At 38.9% G+C, this 11,286-nt stretch overlaps 1 protein-coding gene across 1 annotated transcript; it reads right to left on the bottom strand.

Annotated features, from left to right (window-relative positions):
* Window positions 1-2,204: 2,204 nt before the first annotated feature.
* LOC113358672 (leucine-rich repeat extensin-like protein 4) lies at window positions 2,205-4,879 on the bottom strand. The gene has a single exon (XM_026602293.1). It carries the CDS (start codon window positions 4,827-4,829, stop codon window positions 2,634-2,636), a length of 2,196 nt encoding a protein of 731 aa, XP_026458078.1. The 5' UTR covers window positions 4,830-4,879; the 3' UTR covers window positions 2,205-2,633.
* Between the last annotated feature and the right edge of the window lie 6,407 nt (window positions 4,880-11,286).

Genomic DNA, 11,286 nt, shown 5'->3' with positions numbered 1-11,286 from the left:
GCCCTGCCACTCGGGCCTCTCATGGGATTTTCCGTCCCTCCAACAAGCTCAATCTCCACGTTCAAACCCGAAACCACATCTCCACCCTCCCCAAATCTCACCTATATGCTCTTAGGGACCCAAACTGGAAGAAAGCCATGATAGATGAATATATTGCAATGTTGAAAACTCACACTTGGGATCTAGTGCCGAGACCTCTTGGTGCTCATATCATTCGCTCCATGTGGCTATTCCGTCACAAGTTTCATGCAGATGGCACTTTGGAACGTCACAAAGCCCGCCTTGTCGCTAACGGTAAATCACAACAAGTTGGTGTTGATTGCTTTGAGACGTTTAGTCCGGTTGTTAAGCCCGCAACTATCCGCACAGTTCTCACCATTGCTACCTCCAGATCTTGGCCCATTCACCAATTGGACGTCCAGAATGCCTTTCTTCATGGGGATCTTACTGAGACGGTTTATATGCACCAACCTCCGGGATTTGTTGATCCTACTCACCCAGATTATGTTTGACGCCTTCGTAGATCTCTTTATGGTCTCAAACAGGCACCTCGGGCATGGTTTCAGCGGTTTGCGACTTTCATCACTCAATGTGGTTTTCAGGGTAGTGTATGTGATCCATCTCTATTTATTTATCGGTCAGGACAGGACACGACATACTTATTACTGTACGTTGATGATATCATACTCACTGCCTCTACTGATGTTCTTCTCACCCGTTTTATTGACATGATGAAACAAGAGTTCTGCATGACTGACCTTGGATCCTTACATCATTTTTTGGGAATCACTGCTTCTCGGTCATCCTCCGGGTTGTTTTTGTCTCAGTCACTCTATACGAAGGACATCATTTCTCGTGCATCCATGACTGCCTGCAATCCAGTGGCCACTCCGGTCGACACCAACTCCAAGCTTAGCGCTACCAATGGACCAGCTCTTAAGGATCCTACTCTATACCGAAGTTTGGCTGGGGCTTTACAGTATCTTACTTTTACTCGACCGGACATATCTTACGCGGTTAAACAGGTATGTTTATTCATGCACGACCCTAGAGAACCTCACATGCAGGCGCTTCGGCGTATACTTCGGTACCTCCAGGGCACTATCGAACATGGGTTATTTTTATCTGTATCCACCATTTCTGGCATCCATGCATACTCTGATGCTGATTGGGCGGGCTGTCCTGATTCACGACGATCTACCTCTGGTTTCTGCATTTTTTTAGGTGACAACCTTGTTTCTTGGTCTTCCAAACGTCAGGCGACTGTCTCCCGCTCCAGTGCTGAAGCTGAATATCGGGGTGTGGCTAATGCCGTAGCCGAGACGACTTGGCTCCGGAATTTACTTCTTGAGCTACATATACCACTACGACGGGCTACTATCGTTTATTGTGACAATGTGAGTGTTGTCTACATGTCGGGTGATCCGGTTCAACATCAACGCACCAAACATGTGGAAATCGACATTCATTTTGTTCGTGAACGCGTCCGTATTGGGGACATTCGGGTGCTACACATTCCATCCGAAAATCAGTACGCTGATATTTTCACGAAGGGTCTTCCTAGACAATTATTTCTTCGTTTTCGTACTAGTCTTAGTGTTTGTTCCTCTCCCGCTAAGACTAAGGGGGTATAATAGATTATATTCTACCATATCTAGCGGACCAAGGATATTCTCTTTAATAGAGATTAATAATAATAATATATATATGGTCCCTTCTCCCACAAGGAGGGCAAGGAAGTTTTCCATAACCCAATAGTCTCAAAGGGGTTCATATGAATGCAAGAATACATGTACAACGATTCTTATTCCGAAGGAAGCAGCAAAAATGCCCGTGAAGCTTTGTTCTCTGGAAAGAGGACAAGCCAGGTAGTATCCCATGTGAGTCCCACAAAGCGCGGAGTCTTTTTTTTTTTCTTTTGGATGTCCTTGCTTGCAACTAGTTAATAGCAACAACAAATTTTCCAACCACAATCTTTAAGACAATCCAGTTAGGACATTTGGGGTCAGCATCAGCAAATTTATGCAGCTTCAAGCTAGTATAGTATGGGACATAGATGAATCGAGAGGGAATTGAGAAAGAAAAAAAACTTGGAAGGTTTTTCGGTATATAAATTATATACACAAGTAAAGAAAATTGCAAGAGCAAAAGTTTGAATACAATGCATTTCAGCTGCTTAGTATAAGAAAAAAAAAAAAGCACAAAGAATCAATGAAAAAACATCGGGATCAATTGACGATTGATTACAGTGTTTAGACCCACGTCCCTTGTAAAAGAACCTTACAAAAATTGCCACAGCGCAAGTAATTATTAAAGCTAATAACAACATTATTTGCCGGACCGGCCTGCCGCCTCGTTAATACAGCTGCACCATCGACACCACCACCGTTCACCGCTAAATTATACTATACGTATAAACATAATAATTCTCTAGTAGAAAAAACACATTATCATCACATACACATAATTCTGCCTACGAATGCGCCATCATTCAGTTCTTTCGTGTGTGTATTCGAGTAGTAAAAATTTGCAATCAAATAATAATATGTTTTTTTTTCTTTTTGTTTTCTCAAATAACAAATAGAACAAAAAAATTACAGAGAGGTAAAAAAGGTTGGTTTAGGAAAGATTTATCAATAGTAAGGAATTACAGGAGGAGGTGGTGAAGCGTATGACACGCCTACAATTGGTGGCAGGGGTATGTTATCGAAGAGTGGAGGTGGCGGGGAGCTGTATACTGGGGGTGGTGGTGAACTGTAAACTGGAGGAGGTGGAGGAGAACTGTAAACTGGAGGAGGTGGAGAACTGTAGACTGGAGGTGGTGATTCGTAAACTGGAGGAGGGGGAGAACTGTATACTGGTGGAGATGGGTAGACATGTGCAGTTGGTGGGGGTGGAGATGAATATGTGTATTCAGTTGGTGGGGGTGGTGGAGATGAGTAATCAGCTGGTGGGGGTGATGATGGATAGGTAGGGGGCTTGCTTGGTTCACCAGTTGGGGGAGGGCAAACCTTCCCTTCCTCTTTAGGTGGAGGTGGTGTGTACATGGGGTGAGTTGGTGGTGTGTGGTGATAGATTGGTGGGGTAACCACAGCAGGTGGAGGAGGAGATGCTGGGTACGTCTTAGGAGACTCATGATGAGTTGGTGGAGGAGGAGATGCTGGGTACGTCTTAGGAGACTCGTGATGAGTTGGAGGGGGTGGTGATGCATATGCTGTTGGTGTAGGAGGATGGTAGACTACAGGGGAAGGTGGTGGTGGGGAATTGTAGGTGTATTCATGTGATGGTGGTGGTGGGGATTTGTAGGAGTACTCAGGTGAAGGTGGTGGTGGGGATTTGTAGGTGTATTCGTGTGAAGGTGGTGGTGGGGATTTGTACGTGTATTCGTGTGAAGGTGGTGGTGGAGGACGGTGGAAAATGGTAGGGGAGGATTTGTGTGTAGGAGGAGGTGGAGAACTGTATACCGGAGGTGGTGGAGAACGGTGCCTAGTTACAGGTGAGGATTTATGGGCTGGTGGTGGTGGAGAATGGTATATGATTTGTGGAGGTGGAGGACTACGTCTCTTAACCTCAGGCGACGACTTGGTAGGTGGTGGGCGTCGGACTACTGGTGGAGCACGATAACAAGACGACTTGGTACAATCATAAGGCGTGGCATCATCAGAGGCACACATCTTTGCACTTCTTTTATCAGCCTTCCAAGGAATGCAATTGGCACTACCGTCAGAAACCACTCCTCCGGGCAAAGACGCGCATTGAGGCGCCTCACCGGTGAAATAATTGAACGAGTAAGTAAAGTTCTCCAGCCTTGGCAGAGTACAGATACCGGCCGGAATAAAACCAGTAAGTTTATTATGAGCAACGTTAAGCTGTTCAACGCTCTTCATCTGCGAAATGCTTGCCGGAAGCGATCCTTGCAAGTTGTTGAAGCTCACATCGAACACAGTCACTTCCTTCAACAGACCAACCTCCGGTGGAATACATCCGGTCAAGTTATCGTTAAGCAGAATGATCTCATTCAATGTGGAAGACATCTTACCAATACTTCCAGGAATACAACCACCAAGATCATTGTTGGCTAGAACCACAACAGAGACAGGAGAGTTACCAAAGTTTTCAGGAATTCCATGGCGGAACCGATTGTCATTCAAGAAGATCGCATCGAGGTTCCGGTCGAAGAGCTTAGGAGGAATGGCACCTTCAAACTCATTGAATCTAATATCCAAATACTTGAGCAAAGGCAAAGTTAGTAGCACCTTAGGGAAGCCACCCACGAATCGGTTATTACTAATATCGAACTCGAAAAGAAGCTTTAGATTTCTAAAAGTGTGAGGTACGATACCGCAGAACCGGTTAGAGTTGATATGAAACAGCGCAAGATCAGTGAGTAACCCGAGCTCCGGCGCGAGGTAACCTGCGATGTCAGCGTGGTTGAGATCGATACCGGCGACGACTCTAACCGATGGCTTGGACAGAGAAGGCGCGCAAAAGACACCGCCGTATGAACAAACGTCCGGGCCGACCCAGTTCGAAGTGATGTTGGATGGATCGGAGAAGATTGCGTTTGATTTCCATGCTTGGAGAGCAATGTAGGCTTGTTTAAGTCTGGGATTCTCAAATGTGAGTGCATTTGGATCAGCTACAGCCATTGAAGCACCGAGACCCATAACATCTTCACCTTCATCTTGAGCTGAAGAGATCTGAAGTGAGACGGAGAGGAGAAGAGATAAACAGAAGAAGGAGATCTTGAGAAGCCGCGGTGGTGGTGGTGGTACAGGCATTTTTTTGTGGTGGTGGTATGGGAAAATGCACTCTACATGTGCTATCATATACTATGCCCGATGTCCTTTTGTTTTATAACTTTCTGTGAGAGCCTCGTTCTTTCTTTCTTTCTTACTTTCTCATATCTACCAGTTGGTCGACTTAAGGAGGGTGGGACCCGCCACAGCTCTTTCTCTCTTTCTTTCTGTAAAAACCCGTGGGGCCTACTCAGCAGTAGCATTTGCATTTTGGCGGGTTCCACCACCGTCTCAGAGTCTTTTACTACCCTCTGCTTCTTTAATTAATAAAATAAAATAATTTTGTTTATTTTTAATTGATTTTTTAAAGAGATTATTCTGTCAAATCTGTCTAAATATTATTTTATGTTTTGAGTTTTTCAAATTTCAAATGTTGTACCATGAATGTGCCTCCCTCTACTATTTTTCAAAAATGTGTGCCAACCTGCACTTTATGGTGGGCGATTGGACATTAGTAGCGTGTTTGGAAGTCAGAAACAGAATTATTTTATTTCGTAAAAAGTTGATTTTTGATATATGAAAGTCGTTCCGATTTTTTTTTACCAAGTTAATTTCTGACTTTTCGATTTCTAGAAGTCGAAAATCAACTTCTAAGTGTACATCCAAACACCCTATAGAAGCTAAATTGTTTCTTTTTTTCCATAAACTGAAGTCATAAGCAAAAATATTTCGCTTCATATGAAGGTGATTATTTTGCCTCTATAAGTCGATCTAAAATTGTATACCTAAGCTAATTTATAGCATGTTCGGATACTAGAAGCAGTTGCGTTTTCACTTCTCCGGAAGTAAAAGTCAAAAGTTGAATTTTTTGTTTCACAAAAGTTGATTTTTTTGTTTTTAGAAGTCATTCTAAAATTGTGTACTCGAACTAATTTCTAACTTTTTTGCTTACAGAATCAACTTCTTGAGTGATATCCGAACAAGTTATTATTATTATTTGACTATTAAAAGTTGAGAAGTTATCCCTGGATGTGTATCCAAACATGCTCTAAGTGTATGTGTCATTCAATACGTTGGGGCATGATTCTAATAATTGAAATAAAAACTTGAATTATTTGCCAATTTGTAATTATTCACGGTGTCTGGATGTTACTTAAGAAATAATTTTCAATGTTAAAAAAATTCAAAATGATTTTGAAAGATTAAAAGAATTTATGTATCTATTTATTTTCCTGGAAAACCTTAATTATATTGGTAATAACAACCCGAACCGGAGTCGGGCGAAGTTACAGGACTGACACAGTACATGAGTTTCAACAACTTTTAGTGAATCAAACAGACCACGGGTACAATCAAAACACATAACATGACAATAACAAAAGCTGATTCGATGAAGGGTTCTAACCATTACTTTTCGATTTCATTGTTTCATAAGTAACAAGAACAGTAACAGGGCATGTTTAAATGGACGTGTTTAGATAAAAATCAACACATCCAAACCATTTGAGAATTCCACATCAGTAGAGATGTAAGGATCCAAAGATCCAACCACTTCTGAAAGGTTTTATCTAAAAAATAGTAACACAAGTAACTCAGATAGCCGGAATCAGTTATATTGGATCGAAATCGGTCATCGGGATCAGTCTAAGTCTTCATCGGAAACGGTTTCCTATAACTTTTTTCTACTGGTGTCTTTGTAGTAAGTGTTGCTGTTGTTGTCTTTAGAGAAATTGTTGCTGCTGAAACTGTTGATGTTGACTTTACGAATCCTTTTGATATGGATGTTGTTGTGAACTTGATCTTCTTTATAAAAGTGATTGCAAAAACCAGTATGTAGAAATCTATCCAATCCTTAAAAACGAGATTAGAAAGCTAAGTGATAAACCTAGATTAAAGAAGAAAAAAACAAATTTGATGTGAATGTAAACAAATCAGATTCAAGACTAAGACTAAAGCAGAAAGGAAGGAGCATGAACAAAGCTAATACACGAGAAAAATGTGTGGGTAAAAAAGGGTTGAAGCAGAAAGGAAGGAGCATGGGAGCAGATCTGAGAAGAAAAACACGGACGGCTAGGATTAAGTCAGTGAGAGATTTTTAGGTGAGAGAAGTTTTTATATATATGCATCTGATAGTTCAATTCACCGAGGCATGTGTCCCATAATTGAAATAAGAACTTGAAATTGTTCATTTATTTTGAGTGTGTTTGGATATAACTTCATACATTCGAAGTAATTTTTTTGATATCAATTATTAGTTTGGATTTCAAAAGACAGTTAAAATCTAAAAGAAGCCTTTGTGAAGCTTACATTTCTTTGCTAGTGAATTCTGACAATCATTTCTATTTATTTGCCAAACTTCTTTCTATTATTATCATTTCTTTCTTTTATTCGGTTGCCAAACAATCAATTAATTCTCATAAAAATTTTCATTTTCCTAAAAAGATACAGTTTTTATAAAATTTTACACATCCTTGAAACATATCTTTTTTATCATCAACAGTGATGAGAACCATTAAATGGGCTGATAGTTCTCATGCTCCCTCCCTTAAAGAAACTGTGGGGTTGGTCTCTTGTAATTGCTAATAGTATTTAGAGGCCACTAGCTGACCAATGGACTAACCCATCAAAATAAAATAAAAAATCATCGCCTAGAATTTCCAGTCTACAAATTCGTTTGGTTCAATGGCGGTTCTTTTCTCCATTTTTTTTCTCCTTGTATAAAGATTTGTTTGCCAAAGCCACTGTCTTTAGTTTAGGTGTATGTCTATTAGAAAATGGCTATATTCGTTTGACATAATAATTTGGTTCTCAAGCAAATAATTGTTTGAATGATTGAAGATCCTTTGGTTTTCTTAATTGTCTGATTAAAGGCGGTGATGCCGGTGGTAATCACTGTAGCTAAGCGTAGAGAAGGATGCAAAATCAACCACATTCATGATGCATGGAATATAAGGATATATGATATAATCTATATTGAGCATGGCACCCCACAGTGCATAAGAGAAACCCTAGATCATGACAATGAGAAGAATCAAAAGGACTGACGGACCATCTTTTCAAATAGGTGATATAAAGAGGATTAGTCATGTCTTTGTTCTCCAATAATAGATTTTAGCTTTTTCGTGCACTCACAACTTGTCTCTGCTTCCTTTTTCATGCCCCCAAATTACCCAAGGCTGCTGTAATTTTTTTTTACTTTTTTTTGACTTCCGCTGCTGTAAAATGTTACCCAACCCTGCTTATGGGGTTCCAAATTTACAAATTCGGGGGTTTACCGATCCATATGCGAGAGATGTTTATTTTATAAGGATTTTAATACGCACCCGTACAATTTTAATATGTCCTAGACAAATTTGTATTTTCATTACTAACCATCAGTAACACGACTAAACAAAATTTACTATTTAATATACGATTTTATAATATCCGGTAGCAGTCTCGAAATTACTTGGTAGATATGTTCTACCAGGTGATATGCGATTTCACACGTTATTTTTCGATTTAGTTAAGTTGAAAGTTCAGAAGGTAATAAAATCAGAAACAATAAAAATCAACTTTTTAAAACTTGTAATTATTTTTTTTCTTCTGATTTTTAACATCGACTTCCACTTTTGGAGAAGCTAAAACACTTCTAAAATCGGAAACCCAAATACTCAAAAACAGTTCCTTTTGTTGTTGTTTTTGCTTAAGATAAATGGATCCACCATTTTTTTAAGTCAAAACGGTAACAGCCCGTAACCATTGCCATTATAACAGCCATTGGTTTCAGAGAAAAATGACCGTTTATTTTTCAAACATTCTTTTATTAAGTTTTGAGTGAATAAAAGATTGACTAATTAGTATTATATTATAATATAAGCCGAAATGAATGAGGAGGGGCTGTAAACATTTGTACCTCATTGCAACAGAGCCTACTCATAATTGCTACACATCACAGGAGTGAGTAAATGAGCTGAGTGGGGAAGGTTGTTCATAAAATCATAGAGAAGAGAGACAAAGTCAGTAGTAACTAAGAAAGAGAGAGATATGTGCGAGTAAATGTGTTTTAAATGTTTTGTCAAAAGAAAGAAAATTGTCATCGCCATTGCCAGCCAATTCATGGATCCCACGAACAAAGAAGCACAAACTCTGTGGGATGCACGATCTCTTTCTTTCTCTTTAAAACCCAAAACCAATATTCAATTCATTCAAATAAAAAAAAAAAAAACAATAGTATCAAAAAACGCGTTGGTTTTGGCCTTGACTTAAAGACCAGGTCAATTTCAAATATGTCACTCGCTCAACAACTATGTAGGATAGAGAGTTGTTTCGTGCTCATGACTACTACTACTCTTCTATATAATTCTAGGATGACTTGTTGATTGGTAAGATCAAGCTGGGAAGACGTGTGTGCGTGTTATTTTCATTCCTATTCTGTAAAGTTGCTAAAAGAAGAAGAAAAGGAAAGGAGGGATATGATGTTCTTCTTATTATAAGGAGCTCTTTGCAAATATTTATTGATTTGAGCCTTTATTTTATTTTTTCCCTTCAAAGGGGAAATTTCAAAATTTTCTCTCTTATTTTCATACAAGCGGTACCACATTATATCGAGGTTATTGTAAGAGACTACCAGAATTTATAAAGCGTTATAAGATTTTATATGAATGAATAAGGTGGGACTGGGAGCTTGTACGTGATTCATATGGAATATGATAATTCATGTAGCAGCCAAGCAATATATAATTTTTACACTTTTGATCCTTAAAGGCTTGAACAGATTGTGTATAAGCTAAAAAAGAGGACGGAGACTCTGAGTGCATCCACAATGGCGTAGGCTACACTGATAAGATAAAAGATAAATAACCGAGAGCGTCCACAGTGGTGTATGCTATATTCATATGCTAAAAGCTAAATACCATGATAATTTAGTATGTACACCATTTTTCCACAATGGATTAAGAACTTGGTTAATAGCTTGCAGGGTTAAAACCCATCCTTGCACCGGCAATGTTTGAAACTTGGATAAACTTATTGTCAAATTAATGGGTGGGGTTTTTAAACTTGGCTAAAACTTAAGAGATCTCATTTTTAATTTGCTAGGAGGTATAATAAACTCATTTAAAATATGAGCGGGTTTTAAACTCCTCCTGAATTTTGAGCGGAGATGGCAACTGTGCTCCTAGTTTCAAACGTCGTAAGTTAAGTTTGAGAGTTGCTAGATCTGAAGGGTATATTTACCATTCGAGTTTACTATATGATATAAATAGCTTTATATCATATCCATTGCCGTCTCATTATGGTATATATATTCGAAAATCTGAAAAGAAGATCTCAAACATTTCGATTTGGGATCTCACCTTGAGTATCAAGGAATATCTTTGAACAATAAAAGATAAGATTTTAACTCATATTCAAATTACTCACAATGTCGACATCTTGAACTTTCCTTAATAACAACTAATATTCTGAAATTGACAAACCCCTAAAGTATATGTAAAACAAGAAATAAGAGATTTTCTATTGAGACCGGTCTTGCAAGAGATCCCCAACAGGGATCAGTCCTGCTATATATCCCCAAGGAAAGGATATAACCTGCTATAGATCTCCAATAGGAATCGGACCACTAATCCCATTGATTCCTTTCAACTACGAAACAATTTCGCAGGTCTACTTCTTTAAACTCGTGTAGTTAAACATAGGTTTCTAGGTATGGAATCACTCATAAGTTCATTACACAATCTAGTAACAAGTTACAAAGATAGTTTCTGTGTCGCAATAACGAAGTTCAAAAGACAAGCGTTATACTTCGTAATTTATAAATATATATATATATATATATATATATATATAAAAGTTGTGATACAACTTGTATATTCTTCCTTGACACTTTGATCAAAGTAAGATGATCAAGCCTCTAATACTAGAGTTTCATACATATAACTTTGCATGTTATGTTTTAAGACTTGAAAGTAACGTAGATATAAATAGAAACAAATCAAGTCTTGTATTACTAACCTCAAGCAGAAGGATGATGTGTTTTATAGCTTTTCTTCCACCTTTTATGTATTATTTCGAACCTTCGTTTGTTCTTATGCCCCGTTGTTTTGTAGCTTCACAAGCAAATCGACGTTGGTTGTATTTTTTTCAAGTTCTATACGGCTAAGTGTACTCATCTGAGTGATTTTTTGGAGCGCGCTCGCCAAGATTATACCTTCGTTAGTGCGCAACAGTCTTGTTTAGGTGATGATGCTTCTTCTTCTAATGTACCTTCATTGGAGAATGAGTTGATAAAGACTCAAAGGTCATTAGAAGCTTATTTGATGGCTCTCAAGAAAGCCAATGATGCTGCCAAGGTTGCTGAGGAGGGACGCAAAGCGGCTGACTCCGCTTTGGCTTATGAATCCTCCAAAGTTATACGTTCATTCCTTCTCCCTTTTAGCTTCGTTTTCATTTTTGTCTGGTAGTATGGTCCTGAGAGTACCTACGCCTGCCAGTTGGTTGCTCAGGTGAACTTAGACGCCTTCGGGAGTAAGTGGTCAAGTTTACCTCTGATGTTTGGTATTATCAG

The sequence above is a fragment of the Papaver somniferum genome, chromosome 3 (genome assembly GCF_003573695.1).
Source record: "Papaver somniferum cultivar HN1 chromosome 3, ASM357369v1, whole genome shotgun sequence".
Taxonomy (NCBI): domain Eukaryota; kingdom Viridiplantae; phylum Streptophyta; class Magnoliopsida; order Ranunculales; family Papaveraceae; genus Papaver; species Papaver somniferum.
Note: the sequence above shows the minus strand (reverse complement) of the source record. Positions and strands in the feature narration are given on the sequence as shown.